At 31.3% G+C, this 16,362-nt stretch overlaps 1 protein-coding gene across 4 annotated transcripts; it reads left to right on the plus strand.

Moving 5' to 3' along the window:
- Positions 1–960: 960 nt before the first annotated feature.
- LOC113395331 (thymosin beta) lies at positions 961–15,487 on the plus strand. Of its 4 annotated transcripts, XM_026632916.2 has the most exons (6): positions 961–1,195; positions 12,988–13,143; positions 13,701–13,814; positions 14,132–14,245; positions 14,531–14,644; positions 15,056–15,487. In XM_026632916.2, exons 2-6 carry the CDS (start codon positions 12,999–13,001, stop codon positions 15,193–15,195), a joined length of 627 nt encoding a protein of 208 aa, XP_026488701.1. In that variant the 5' UTR covers positions 961–1,195; positions 12,988–12,998; the 3' UTR covers positions 15,196–15,487. The 4 variants fall into 4 exon arrangements, with proteins under 4 accessions (XP_026488701.1, XP_026488705.1, XP_026488702.1 ...); XM_026632920.2 differs by lacking the exon at positions 14,531–14,644; XM_026632917.2 differs by lacking the exon at positions 13,701–13,814.
- The last annotated feature ends 875 nt before the right edge of the window (positions 15,488–16,362 follow it).

The raw sequence follows: 16,362 nt of genomic DNA on the forward strand, positions 1-16,362 counted from the left end.
ATATGCAGTGGTAACACCTTGGCATCAGCTAAAGATATGTCGTGGTTTGTCAAAGCGTCTTCAGTCGTGGTATTTAATACTAATTGTTTATTTCCTTTGTTTTCATAATAAAACTAGCTCGTTGACCATTCTACCAACATCAATAGCACCTATTGTCGTCTATACAGACAAGGCAGTAGTCACAGAAACCACACGTGATTGGTTTTGGGATCCTCTAATCTTTCAATCTGTTTACATTATTGACAGCAAGTGTCATTGAACTGCTCAGTATGTGGTAATTAACAAAGCTAATTGCTTTGAGTTATACAGTGGAAGTTTAATTATTTTGTGTAGTCATCGCAAAAAACCTGCTTTGTAATAAATATTAAATTAATAATTTTTTTAAGTAAGGAGCCGGATTGGTCCCCAAGTGTAGTGAATCATCGAGTTGTAACTTAAATGAATACATCGAATTCTAAACCAGCTAACTTGTGCTTATAATTCATATCGTGTTCGGTGATGAAAGAAAATTTTGTGAGGAAATCTGCCTGTGTCAGATGTAAATCACATGTACATATATCCCATCCCTGGTGGACAGAGTTTTGGTGAATAAATCTTAGTTCTATGTTCATTAAAATAATTGAAGCGAAGGAATCTAGATAAATTAAATCTAGATTAGAGTACCCATTTATTAAGTTTAAAAAAAAAACAATTTATTACAAATCAGTCTACATCACACAGGATTCTTTTAAAAGCTATGGATTATACCGTCGTATGAATGTAGAAGAGTACTAAGAGGAAGTATTCATACATCACCTCACAGCACATACCGAACCGACAATACTAGCATTATCTTAGATATTTTCATAACGAATAATTCCATAGCGTTTTGTTTTCAATACAATTCGTATAGATTATGAATGAATCATCGAGGACGCACGATACGACACAAAGATTGGTAGGTATGTGTACAGCTGTCAACGCAGTACCGTTCCGTGGAATTATACACCTTCAAGCACTAATGATAAGAGCTACGTGTATCACGCGTGGCAGTCTGTAAGTTACCGCGCGCCGCCACCCCCGATTTATCGCCCGCATACAACTTCTGTCTGTTGAGCCTCACTGTTCACTGACGGCATCACGGCACCCACCCAGTCGCATTTTGCCGGTCGAACACCGTGAACGTGTTAAGTCTACTCTACACCAAAAAATCTAGGTAAGTTTTAGGCTATATCATTTTTGTTTTTTTTTTATTTTCAGAAAAAAATATCGTTTTTTCCGTACCGTAACGGATTTTAAAAATCGAGCGTAATAAAATGAATACATTTTTTAAAATAGAACAGGGATAGAAAGTAATAAGAATTATTAATTTTCTATTTTTTTATTCTAGGACCGTATTTTTAAGAGCTTATATATATAAAACTTTTTAATTAAATCTTTTTGTATCGATTGTTTTCCGACATAACGGTATTCGCCGGGTGGGAGCGGTTGCATGACTTCATCTACGTATACGGTTTTATACCATCTGCCGCATTATGTACGCGAATTCTTTTTGTTCGTCGTTTCGTATGTTCGTATGCACTTAGCGTACGTATCGATAATGGTATCAATACATTCTTTACATCGTGAGTAAGATATGGCCGTTCCCAATAACCGAAGGCGAACTTGATTCTACGCATCGATATTTTTTTACTACCTACAATTTAAACTTAGAGTACAAAGTTATATCAACAGTATGCTTCGATCTGCAGTGATTTAAGAAATAATTATCGTATCATATACTTCATTTATTAAAGATTTATCAAATAATAATCCTGTCCTCAGATCAAAAAAAAATTAGAAAAATAAACAATATTTTGCGGTATAATGAAGTCATCTTTGCATACATCACTTTTGAGAACAAATAAAAAAATAATATCTATGGTTCGTTACCCATCTAGCAAATTTATGTTAATAAAATACAATTACTTCAAATAACGGTGTCGTTCAACTTAAAAACGCTTCAAATAAATAACCGGGTTTGAGAAGCAAAATTTTAGAACATTATATCTTAGTTGATCTCTTACAGTTAATCTTAAAATAACAAGAAATGCACAATTTTAAACGGAGTCCTTGAAAAAGGACATGTGTAGTGTTAACGAACCCGAATCAGTTGGGTTACTATAAATAGAAATCTGAGTAACATCGTGATTCGAGCACATGGTTGACACATACAGCCGTTTAACATTTTTGTATAATTGATTCACGAATAAAATTCAAAGATAAAACCTACACTCGAACGTTTTAACATTCAAATAAACACAAACCTTTATTTTGTTTTATTAGTAGGTATTAAAGCGGCGTTATAGGTACTTGACATAAATTACATACAAAGAAGGAACAATTACAAAAGATTTAAACCGGTTTGGATGTCATGTCTACTTTCGCCGCTTTCACGCGCCAAAGCGTCTTAAACGCCAATCGTTCAGAAATCTTATAATCTGTAATTGCTTCAGTTATCGTCGAGACTGTATTATTTAGCATTAAACTTTAAGTTACAAGACATTTTGTACGCTAGTAACCTTGATCGTTGGATGATTTGCTTCGTATAAATCGTATTGGAAATTAAATGTAAGAAAATATAATAAATATACATTCGTAGAGTACTTATTACTTTGATTTTCTTATAGTAATTATGTTATTAGTATACATTAGTATTCAAATTCAATTATAAAAGATAAATAATGACCATTGTAATGATGTTCAATTGTCTTTATGTACTTAACGTATATAATCCGATATAATAATAATGAATGGACCGTTTTCCTGTTTATGTTTAATATAATTTCGATAATGTACTCGGAAAATGATTCACAGCAGTATAATGGCTGCGTTGAATTTTGTCTCGACTCACGAATACATACTTCTCGTGTTGGTAAATAGTCGGTTATGTACTTCGAATGCGATGGTAATGAAATTTGTCCAGACGGACTAGCGCATGTGTGAGAGAGAGAACGAATGGCGTATATCCTGAGTGGGAGGGAGACTTCTCCGAATACACAAATCGATTGCGCGAGACCAAACAACCCCTAATACCTAACAAGGGCTAGGGTTGTCTTCGGGCGGTTTGAATGAACACGTGATTGTATAAGGAAAGTGAAAACAGTCATTACTAACCCTTTTTAACTTTAATATTTAAGTAACGTTTTTATGCTAAGGGGAAGGAAAACCGTTTCCGATACCTTTAAAAAACATTTAGCAATATAAAACTTTATCAATACTCTCTGACGCGAATTCTTATGAAACAGCACACTATATATTTTATTAACTCATGTTTAAGAAAATGGTTTTCATGTTACAATAATTTATGACTTTTGAAATTATCAATTTCAAGATCGGTCTTTAGTACCATTTGCAATCACAAAAGTATGCGATAAATTAAAAATAAACCTAAAGGCAGGCCTTGCTGTGAGAAGGCTGTGACTCAGTATGGGTCGTGGAAGGTTACACAAGCTGGTAATACTGACTTGATCTCATTTGATTATAATCTCCTTAATTTATACAACGAATTTAACTTTTGCTACCCCATAAAGTATATACCACTTAGAAGTAAAAAAGGGTAGTTTCGTGGCAATAAAATAGATAACGAAATGTATAGATACAATAAATTCAGTCTGTCGAGTCGTCCTGGGTACCCTACGTCTGTTCTGCGGATCAATAAGCGAGGGGACCGGACCGCCATGTTCGGGAGCTGATATAATACCTATGTAGATTCCCTCGTGATTACATTACTAACTTTTTTAATAAATGATCATTTTTGTTTTTATATATTTGAATATCGAACTGTTTAAAATGTATAGCGAATAGCGAACCATTGTTTCAATAAATCTATTTGTCATTTTCAAGTAACGTACCGCTCAGTAATCGGAAAATAAAAAAAAGCAAAGCTGAATTATGAAAGAGGTTAACTATGAGAGCATTTAAAAAATAATAAAACTGTAAAATTTTATTATCTGACTAGATTCGGCTTAGACGAAAAAAAAATATGTGAGAAGCGCATCAGCACCCGTCCGTGATGCTCATGCGTGTTTAATTGCCATGTCTTGACGCTCCATAAAATTTGAGACGTAATTTTTGATGTTACATTCTAGAAAAGTTCAATGACACTTACGTATCCAAACTTTTAGTCATCGATTTTAACGATATTTTTATTACAATGCAATTGCTATTCATATAAATTAATAAAGATTATTTTATAACTTTAGATTTTATTATTCTTAGCTTAACACTGCTTTCTGATTCATTAAATGTTTTAAAGAAAGTTTTAAAGCTCTTAGTGTAGAATTTCTAGGGAAGCTTAAATTTAATAAAGGATTATAATTAGGATATTAAAGTTGAAATTGTTACAATTGACGTGAGCTTCCTCATCAACTCATGTCTGGCAAAGCACAGAGTCAATTGAACATTAGTTGAGCGAGCAATTAAAGAAATCTAATTAAATATTCATTTATATTTTCTTTATAATTTGAGTGGAACTTAGATAATTGCCAATTTAACATTCAATTAATAACATTAATTGAATGTTAAACACTATTCTTTACGATTAGAAATGCCAGTTAGTTGTCTTCTGATGGCGTGCGGAAGCAGCTTAAATCGTTTATCTATATAATCGGACAATAGCACTAAGAACGTTATAGATTGCAAGCGATTGTCTAGCTTCACTGTGTGTACCTAGCTCCAATTCGCTCTGCAAGTTGCAGATTTCACACTGGAACCTATTCGTTATGCACGTAGAAAACGTAACTAACAGTCTACATATTCCACTGTTGGGCGAAGGCTTCCTTTCTTTTTTGAAAAGGTTAGACAAACTGCTACAATGTGGGTACACGACGCCGGACAACAGGATGCATTATAAACACAAATTAAGCACATAGAAATTCAGTGATTCAATGTGCAGTTCAATGGTCTTACCGGGGTTTGAACCCACAATCTCATACAATTAAGTTTTAATTAATTCATATTATACATAAAGATTTGCAATAAAAAAAAGAATAAAAAATAATTTGAACGCTTCCGTTAAATCGCCTATATTATTACATTTTATTCTATATTTAAAATTCATATTTGAATAATCTAGAACGGCAACAATATGATCAGTTGATCATTAGCCTTGATAGCATTCCGATGCACACGTTTTTCCATTTCTTTACTAACGGCTAGCCACAGATTATTTCACCGATGTCATTTATCTATAAAGGAGAACACACGAAGAACACTGTTGTATTTTAATTATAAAACGATGATGAATTTGACAAGTCGATCGCTCAGTACACAGATAAAAAAATTAACGACATAAAAAAATAACGTATAATTAAAGATCGTTTATAAAATATATTCTAAAATAACGTTTCCAAAGATATCGTACAAATGTCAAAAGTAGCATTCTGGTGTTTGTATTTATAGTCTAAATGGCGCAGTGCTAGGCGAAAAATAGATCTCTCGTCATGGAATCTACTGGACTAATGTACATCTGTGTGAAGGATACCTAGGAATAATGTTATGATACTAGATATTGTATTTTTTTTTATTTGATCAATGATCCGTCTATTCTTATCATTAACAAAAAATAAGAATATATAATTTACATAAAATCTAACAGTGTTTTAATTTTATAATTTCTATTGTAGTTATCTAATTAAAATATCTTGAAATTTGAAGAAAAAAGAAAAGAGAATATCGGAGATTAAACAAAATTCTCTCAAGGTACAATCGTTTGCTAGCTTGCTCTAAATTTTCCAGAAAGTCGTAATCCCGGCTTAAATTCTATTGTTTGTTTTTTTTTTTTTTATTATCTTAATCCTGCGTTACAATCGCTCATTTTAAAGATTTTCTATACGTGTTATCTTTCGCTTTGTTTATAATTGATATCTATATTTATATATCTAAATATAAAAATTAAGAAAAAAAATATTGATCAGTAAAAAGTAATAAGAATAGCCGAGGAAGAGGTGGTTCACGTAAATCTTAACTTTATGATTTCGTGTTCGACGGTGAAAAAGCAAGCGTTGTCTAACTGCTACATGTGTATTCACCATCCTGCAGTATAGCAGCGTGGTGGTTCTAAACTTTCTTTGAAAATAAATGAAAATTTGTCCAGCTTAAGGAGATAGGGGCTGTAACTTTTCTTTCTTTTGGAATTATGAACCAATTTATTGTTTTTTTTTTTCATTACTACTACGCTTTATTAAAAACAAAACTAAGTATAAATTTCTCCTTCCCAATTTCGTAAAAAAATTACCGCAGTTATTACAAATCCAAATCAAACCTGCAATCTCTGATAAAGATTGTAAAATGTTTGATAATACATTGATAACTTCGACTGAATTTTTGAAATGGCATAAAGTTAAATTCAAAACGTAAGCATAAAAAATAAATTAATCGTGACATTAATCTTTCGACAATAATATAACATTTCGAAAAATAATCAAGATGAGAATACATATATCGCAAGCAAGCTCAGCATCTCAATACACATACAGTTATGTGCATCGAATCGAAGGTCGCGCACAGATAGCATACAAAGCGACCTACTTCTCACATTGCTTAGCACCATAAATGGTGAAAATGCTCACTCCATTCGACTATAGCTATAGTCTTATTCTCCAGGCGTATGTCACGAATCACGATCATCCGGAATGCGTTGTATTTATAGACGCAAGGTCATTTCAACAACGTAGATGATTTCTTTAAGAAATTGCTGCTTAGATGGATTTACATTTATAAATAGAGTAAGTAGGGATTGTTATAGTCGCATTATTATTTAAAAGATATATAGACAATAATAATCATAGAAACTATTCATTGTTATTCCCAACAACGTAAAAAAAAGTGTTTTGTAATGTGTTCAGTTGCGTCATTGGCTATTTAATCTGTTTTTGTAAATCTCACTACAGCGCACTAATCCGAGACAAGATTTCGCTTATTTAAGTATTTATATATATATACTTAGCCACATAAGCTTATGAGACAATAATAAAATATTTGAAATTAAAATATTATCTTTTATACGTTTCAGTTACATACGATTCAACGCCTTATAATTAAAATATTAAATATATAACTGTCAAATGCGTGATAAATTTGGTCCGCTGAAAATAGTTACCGTTCCAGAAATAACAGTACAATATAATTTATTACTTCTCTTTATTTACCTACTTGTTCGCGCGCCAGAATGCAGCTTATAATTTGATTTTACGATCTCCATAAATTATTTATATAAAAATAGTGTTGCACAATATACGTATTTTAATATCCGTCACCAATTCGATTATTCGATATTTGTAGGTTTCATTTTAATTCATAATGTATTTTTTTTCTTAGAAAATCTTTAACGTAGTCATTGAAAGTAATGAATAGGTGTTTGAAACTAAAAGAAACTGTACGAAGCCGTTGATTTGTTACGGTGAAATTTAAATAACTTTATACTTTCTACAGCTTATTAAGGACATGTAAGATATGTTTAGATTATATATTATTATATTATTGTGCAGCTTTTGCAATTAAATGTCTAAATACTTAATAAATAAGTAGTTTTGGTAACAACATTTTAACATATATTTGATAATTTAAGACAATTAAATGATTTGATTTGTTGATATATTTTAATACATTTCTGTTTATATTGCGATTTTAATTTTCTTCTTTTTAAATAAAGGAGAAATGTAAAATGAGTATAATTTATAATAATGTTATTACAAAAATGGCAACCCAGTCATTTGCCTGCGTGAGTCACGGCCCGCGGTTCAGTGATCGCTTCCCCTCTCAGATGCGCCTAATGTCGCTTGCTATCGATCCCAATTTTTTGCCCTTGGAATTTGTAGTCGCTTACATTATGTACGAGACTAAGGTCTTATCTTCAAAATGAAATGTCTTTATCGAGCCTTAAATATATTAGGACTTATTTTGTATTCATATTAGGTTCTTACATACCTACTTAATAGCGTATTGATATATGTAATATGAAAATTTTATATACCAATATACATGCACAAGTGATTTACCGTTGACTGACTCATGACGAAGACTCCGAAACTTCAATTAACTTGAAAATTAGCATACTTCTCCTTTCGACTTATTCGCTCAGTAAGAAAAGATTATTAGAAAGTTCTATTTCAATGAGGAGCCAGTAATTATGGCACAAAATTTTACTATGAATTTACTAATTAAATAACTAACTAATTAAATATATCTTTAATTTCAAATAATAATCATAAAAATAAAAACAATAATATTTTCTTTTAAATTATGTCGTATTGCTTTACCAGTACATCGTACACGTATGCATTTAATATGTATAGGTAAGATACTTTTAACGTACAAGTAATAAGTACCAATACTAACAAAATATATATACAAAGATACACTGAAGAACTGCTTCCACATTCCATATTGTAATCAGGATGTGTGTAATGATAGAAACATTAGTAAACAACGAGATCTTTTAAAGCGTAATGACATAACGCATTATACAAATGAGTCGAACAAGACTCCCTTTGTTTCGTATTAAAAAATTTAACATTACAAGCAACCATATGGCCTGCGTGTTGTGATATTTTTTATCGCAATATTTAAGCCGGTTCGCCTGTCCTCCTCGTACTGTTACCATATAAGGATGTAGAAAGAAGCCATGACATGACAGAACCGTTAACATCGTAATCCACGATGTGAGATTTTATTTGGATTCAACATATGGTCACCCCATTGTGTTTAAATTGGTCTATGGATTTTAATTACGTATTGTTAGTTCTTTGCTTAGGATGCCTTTTTTGTATTTAAAATGAAATTTTGTTTATGGTACTGTTTAAAATTAAAAATGCAGTTTATAATTCGAATGTAATTTGATACTATTAGGTTTATTTTATAATGAGATAAAATTGTTTGTTTTTTTTTAAAACTACGATTCCGTTTTATTTTATACGTTTTTATTATTTACATAATGGTAACAAAGTGTTACCATTCTGTAAAAAAACTAACGACGATGTGATTCAGTTTACTAGTTTTTTTGTTTTGTTTTAGTTTATACTCCCATTTTCAAAGTCGGGAAGACGTTAATTTTCGCTTATTTAGTGAAAACTGAATACTAGCGAAACGGTTCTACATAATGAAGTCCTTTGTGCGAGGAATTTGAAGACAGCATAATGAAACGTTATGGTTGCTACTTTCTCGTTTAAAAATATGTATATAAAATAACTGTTTATACCTAGTTAACTCCATTTACTTGCACTATGAATATGTACCTACGTTTTTCGTTAGTATAAATTGGAGTGTCAATAATTTTAGATGTACGTATTCAAAGTTTTTTTTTAAAATGATAAGTTAAAGAACAAATGCCGTAGGGCGTGCGGTTAGATGTAACGATACTCTTATATTTATATAATAATCGTCTGTGTTTATGAAGATTTTTTGCAGTATAATTTAACGAGTTTCATGCAGAGACGCTGGTGAAATGCAGAAAATTGCCGTATCATAGATAAGTGAATCAATGTGTTGAGCGAATGATGTCTAAAAAAATCTTCCGCGATTTTAAATTTCGAAAGCTGCGGATTAATTAATTATGATTAAATAATTATAAACTATTACTACTTATTATTCTCGTAAATATCTGAGTATCATAAATGAAGTTGAATTTAATATATTTTGTTCAACCAGCTACTTTCTGTACTTTACCGAAAGTATAATATTATTATTAAAAAAATATATATATGTGTATTTAATATTTAATCAAAAATATATATTATTTTTTACACTTAATCTCAAAGATACTAAATTAAAATTACTATTAAATTATACTCTAATTAAATAGTTAATTTGAAGACTTAAAGTAATTCCAATATTTTAAACATAATTAAAATTTAAACAGCGCAGCAACTTGCATCAGCTAGATTTAAAATTTAAGTATATTCCCACAAACTTAATTATTAATTTATCTGCACTGTCTATCAGACCGCAACTATACTTGACCGCTTAGAGATAGAGTTACTGACCGCGAAACAATATAGTTGTTCTTGAATACTTAATCATAACGCAATTTACATTAATTTAATTTCAAACCAGCTCATACCTGCGACTTTGTCTACGTGTCTGAAAAACAACTCGGGAAGAAAGTGTATTTAATAAACATATAAATATTTAGTTCAGTTTTTTAGCGGCAGTTTGGTTAAATACCTATCGATTTCTCGTTTTTTTCATTGATTTGACATTGTAAAGAAAAAAGACACGTTAACTAACAGTCGTAAATGGTTAATTTGTCAAGTATGATTAAATAATTCCACTCAAATAGGCGTGTTGCGTGCGCTGTACACGGCATTTTTATTGAAATGTTTGTTGTTTAACATTATAGTGTCGTTAGCGACGTTTATTTTTTTTATAATTCTACCGTGTTAATATAATCCGTTTAGGTTTTAAAAATACGTACTTGATTTTAAATTTTATAGTAGTATGTAGTTAGTAGTCTATCATTAATCAACGAAGTTGAACAGCGTTTGCAACTCGGGTCTCTATATCATGTCTCCTCATAGAAGATAAGGAGATCGTAGTCTCTGAGGACAATATGGATAAACAAAAGACACGCTCCTCCCCGTACTCTTATTTTTTTAAATATTATAACATCATAAACTGTTCTCAATCTTGCCTACGCGATTCAGAAACCCATTAGCGCCATCTATTGGTAATCACTGTACTAATTATGTACGATGAAATTAGATTTCTTAATGAATATGATAAATTGGTGAACAAGTATAATTTTCCGACATTATTAGCTAGAAAGCGATACAACCACTTATGGAAGTTATGACCAACAACTTTAAATAACAAGCTAAAACTTGTTTTGCTGGATTTGCCTTATCGCATACGAGATGGCAACGGACGGGCTATGGCGCCATGTATTATACTTATAAAATAAGTGATAAGTGTATTTAGTTGCAAATGTAAATACTTATTATGTTTTTTTTTTTAAATTGAAATTTTGAATTTGGAAGCGAAACTTCGACGTAAGTCTAATAATTTTCACTCATTCGTTAGGGTGTCTCGAAATTAAAGCCTTACTTTTTTATCATCCATAACGCTACAGATAATAAATATTTATTCTTTACATTGTAGTTATCTTGTTATTTTAATGTCGAACAGCCATATCAGTTTCTCTTTGTAATATATTAGTAGTCGACAGCCGCTGTCGGACACGACACATTTAGTGCAATAACATCGATATTAATTACATTTTGAGATCGTTATTTCTGTTAAAATATGTTATAAGACGCATTGTTTCAACATAATTATAATAATCTAAAAAAAAAAAAATAAGTAATAAAATCTTACGTTCTTTTTTTTAAAGAAGGAAGTTTCTGGATCTTAAGCGCTGGCATAAAATATAGAATCCATAAATTACCATAGAAAACGTCGTCTGTAGTGTTGCATTAAAAAAAAACACAATGTTCTTTTCTTGTCAAATTCAAACAAAGATTTGTCATTTTTGGCTTAATAATTTTTACATACTACAGAAACTATTCTTTTCAAAAATAGCGGGTAGATCTGAAAAGAGTCTGATTAAAACAGAAATTTCTCGAATGCTCGTTTACATCGCTTCACATTTCGCCTAGACTACGAAATGTTGAATAGGCGATTATTTTAACCACCCTCTCCGACATCCTCCCTGGACAAAAGACTGTTTCCCTCTCAACAGGATGCATTCGTATTTAGTATACAATGTACATCGAGTCGCCGACAACAATGGCCGACGAATTTTGTATTCAAATCGTGTTTTTGCGGCAACACCTACGATCGAGCGTTTTTATTGACTATTAGTATTAGAGTTTTCTACTTCATTACAAAAATAATCAATGACGAATGAAAGTTTTGTAAGTAAAAGTATTTAGAGATCGTTTTACTGCTTCAATTGTAATTGTGAAGGCGCGTGATTATTATATTATATTTATGACAGTATACTTCAAGTAATGTAATAAAATTTACGGTGCCGTTTCAATTTATGCGTAATAAATATATATTACATATGGTATTTTTTTCATGATTTTCGATCGCTCAGCATATCGCAAAATCTAGTTTGGTATGAGTCAACCTGCACGACTGTTGTTTAAGTGAAGGAAATGACGGTTTTTTTTATAAACATTGTGAAGTATGTGCGTGCTCAAAGTCGCGTGCAGCCGTGCATATTACAATATTCACGTTCGACTATCATTTATTGAGTCGATAAAATCAGCGAAAATTATTTACATCATCGATTTTCGAATATGGCTGACTTAAAAACGTGTCCAACCGGTAAATAAAAAATCAAGCTGTTTTTTTTACAGGTCACGTAATGCGTTTGCTTTTGTATGTATGGAAAGAAGAATGTTACGTAGGTTGCATGAGTCAGGTATTGCCGGTTAAACTGGTACAAAGGAAAAATATGCCTCTTTAATTAATATTTACTTAAGTACATTGAAAAATAAGGTTCTATTTACACAAATGATTTTTTTTTTCGAAATAACAAAAAAGGTTAATTTTGTGTGTGCGTTTTTGTCTGTTATAAAAAGAAAAGGTATTGCATCATACAACCTAATGATTGGTGCCGTTTATAAATTAGATAAAAAGCAAACAACGATAAACAAATGTCTCTGTCTACAGAGTACTTTTGGGAACGGAATATCGAAAGTACAAGGGCTATACACTTATTGAAACAGATAAATGTTGCTTTGTTGGGTTTACTTTAATATGTTTACGAAGCTAATTACGCTCGAAACAGATAACGTTAACTAGGAAGTTACTTGATGACAAAACCAATTTCTGTAAATTATTTATGGAAGGGTAAATAACACACTCACGTGCTTACTTTAGTTAACGTACATGCCTATGGTAAATATTACGTCATGTTGGTATTGCCAAGAAATTAATTAGGTTATCCTTATTTATTTATTACACTTACATCGACAAACGAAAAATACAATAAGAAAAAACTTACAATTATTTTTGTTCCAGATCTCTTAACAATGGCCTGCTCAGTCAGTGATTCCCCCTCCCTCAAGGACCTCCCCAAGGTCGCCACTGATCTCAAGAGCCAGTTGGAAGCGTTCAACCCCAGCTGTCTACGGGATGTTGACACTAATGAAAAAATCGTGCTACCATCAGCTGAAGGTGCGTGATCATATTTATGTGATTAAAAAACCAATAAAACTATTTTCAAAATGTATACTTATTTAAGTATTTACATAATGATCGTAAAAATCTTACAATGCCAAGATCGCCAGCAGTATTTTCTCATTAAATAGCAAATCATACGGTCGGTGAAGGATTCAGCTCCGAAAACAAAAAACAGGCGATAGATTAGTAATTATTTTGGATTATTTAAACTAAGAGTATGTTGTTCTTAAACTATTTATGTACTTGATTACAGCGTACGTATGATTGTCATGCGACTTCATCAAATGACATGGTTAAATTTGCCACTATTGTAAATGCAACGAAAAGATATGTATTACTTACGAATACTTGGTATAACATTTGTTTATTTAATATACTTTTTACCAATAAATAGATTGCTATTAGCAAAATTACTCATTAGTTTATAATCATTGTCTGTATTGGTTCACGTTTAACAAGTTTTTATGGTCTTATAGTGGGAAAAACTTAATTATGACTGATCTGGAACGTCAATAATATAATCTAGGTAAAAATACACATTTTTATAACAGACGTTGCGAAAGAAAAGCTGCACTCAGCACTCCTCCACGACGTAGAGCAATTTCAGACATCCTCTCTAAAGAAAACGGACACCGTAGAAAAAATAGTCTTACCCAACGCCATAGGTACTTTACTGGGTGGAAAAGTGTAGTACGGCAATACGACAGCTTTCGCTGTTCAATGAGCCTAGTCTATTTAACAAGAGTTGTTTTTATAATAATAATGCTTTGTATTTGTTCTACTAAAATGATTTAACGAGCATGTTTTTGTAAATGAAATATCGTTCGGATTTAATTAAATTTTTTCTGTATTTCATCACCATTTTAAAACCAATCATGTTTTACAGTTCGTGACAGTATTGATACACATGTGTGGAGCTAACATATCAAAATGAGCACTAGGCCATTATTGCGATTAAATTATATTTGTCTATGTTTCGCAGATGTGGCAACTGAAAAAACTCAAAAGTCCCTATTTGACGGTATTGAGAAGTTCGATTCCAGCATGCTGAAGCACACGGAAACACAAGAGAAGAACCCGCTTCCTGATAAAGATGGTACCCGATTTTTTATCGAATGCACTTGAAGCATACGCACGTATTAATATTATTCAAAAGCGTTTTAAGCTTAATTAAATATTTATTTTTAAGGGGCGTTATATAATAACGAAAATGTTATTTTTTATTATTTTATTAAATATATCTGCATTTTATACACGCTTTTCCGTAATATGCGATTATTTCGAACTTCCTCATAAGCATGTTCGATAGCTGTTACTTGTAATACATAATTATTGAATGCTTGTTATTTTATACGTTGCCGTGCACGCATTTGCTTGATAGTTGTCGCAGCGGAGAAGGCACACCAGAACCTTCTAGAAGGGGTGGAACACTTCGACAAGACACAAATGAAACATACAACAACGGAAGAGAAAAATTCATTGCCGCCTGTTGAAGGTTTTTTATGCTTTTTTTCTGCTTAGCATGTATATTATTATGTTATTAATTCTGTTGTATATTTTTTATATGAATTAATTGATATATTTGTATAGCATGTTAAAACTGAATAAATATATATTAGATTTTTCAAAATTTAAGGAAAAATATCACACATTATTTTTTGTATAAACGGACTCACTTCCCTATAAAAACGATTTTTATTAAAATCGATTCATATTACTTATATTATGAAATTGTTGTTTTTATCAAATAACATTGTTGACTCGTTTTAGATTTAAAAAGCGTTACGTTTGTAAACATTAAAAGGTTAGCTTAGTAGTCTTACAAAGAAATATAAAGAGGCACTAGAAACATGTAAGCTCGTGTAATTGTACTTAAACATTATTAAAATGCAAATTAATTCAACAGCCATTGAAGCCGAGAAGGAGAAGAACAAGTTCTTGAATGGCATCGAGAACTTCGACCCAACTAAGCTGAAGCACACGGAGACCTGCGAGAAGAACCCCCTGCCCACCAAGGACATCATCGAGCAGGAGAAGACGGCCTGAACTGCCAGTATTTAACGCAACCATATATCGCTAGTGTCGCCGTATTTTAGACTCGATATAAGTTTTGTAAGGCCAGGTGACATAGCCCGCGTGTAACAACTCAATGACACCGGAAGGTTCCGGAATTTTCCGGATCGTTTCGGTCTTGACCGGATCGGGCCCCGTCAACTGGAAAATTTAGAACGTAGGAACCAAATTTTCTATGTCACTTTTAACTATATATATCTGATAAGTGTATTTTATGAGCATTTTTATTTAATTTATAACGAGTTGGATTAAATTTTAAGATTGAGTACTGATTTTACTTTAAGTTGGGAACACTCTGCACTCCGGAATCTGTTATTTTTCATTCGTAAACGCTTCGTGCTTGTGTTCTCTGTATTTTATGTAACCGATAAATATTAAGTATATTTTCCCGAGATTCACGAGTCCGTCGCTGACTCGATCGATATTTATTAGGAGTGTAGTTACCAAGACTATTTGAATCGGATTATTTTTTCAAATTTATATTTTTCTTATTTATAATATAGAAATAGTCAACGGATCGAAAATTATAGGATTAATATTAAATGCTCAACTGCGTATTAAAGCTAAGATATTTCTAATTATTTTGAAAGCAATTCTGTTAATCTTACGATGAATGAACAATAAATTTTTATACTGTCGTATTACATGATAATCATACAATCATTTTTTCAATTTTATAATACGCTAACGATGCCAATAAATTTTTTATCGAAATTTTGTATGTTTTACAGACGGTGCTTTTTCTAAATATAGAATTAAAAAATTGTTTGTTTGTTTTATTGATACCTTCACACTTTACTTCTACCTCATCTGCTTACAGAAAATAGATTTTACTCCTTGTCATATGTATCGATGTCGGTATATTTCAATTATTATGAGATGTGTTAGTCAATGCAATTTTGTTTGGCATTATAGTTAAAAATGATAAACTAATTGCATTATTATATCACTTAATATTCAGAATACTTAAATACATTTAAAATATATTTTTGAAAGTTATTTAAATTCCAGTAAAATTGATGTTTCCATTTCAATGATTATTAAACTACAACTTGAAAATATTTATCATTTCATGTAAACAACTTAATCAATAAAAATGATCATGCTTTAAAGTAAATATAAAATGCGTTCAGTATACTT

This window comes from Vanessa tameamea, chromosome 11 (assembly GCF_037043105.1).
Source record: "Vanessa tameamea isolate UH-Manoa-2023 chromosome 11, ilVanTame1 primary haplotype, whole genome shotgun sequence".
Lineage (NCBI taxonomy): Eukaryota > Metazoa > Arthropoda > Insecta > Lepidoptera > Nymphalidae > Vanessa > Vanessa tameamea.

Coding starts and splice junctions, on each gene's coding strand:
- LOC113395331 (XM_026632916.2), top strand. CDS start 12,999: ATGGCCTGCTCAGTCAGTGATTCCCCCTCCCTCAAGGACCTCCCCAAG. Junction 13,815..14,131: donor AGTCTTACCCAACGCCATAG/GTACTTTACTGG, acceptor TATGTTTCGCAG/ATGTGGCAACTGAAAAAACT. Junction 14,246..14,530: donor CCCGCTTCCTGATAAAGATG/GTACCCGATTTT, acceptor TTTGCTTGATAG/TTGTCGCAGCGGAGAAGGCA.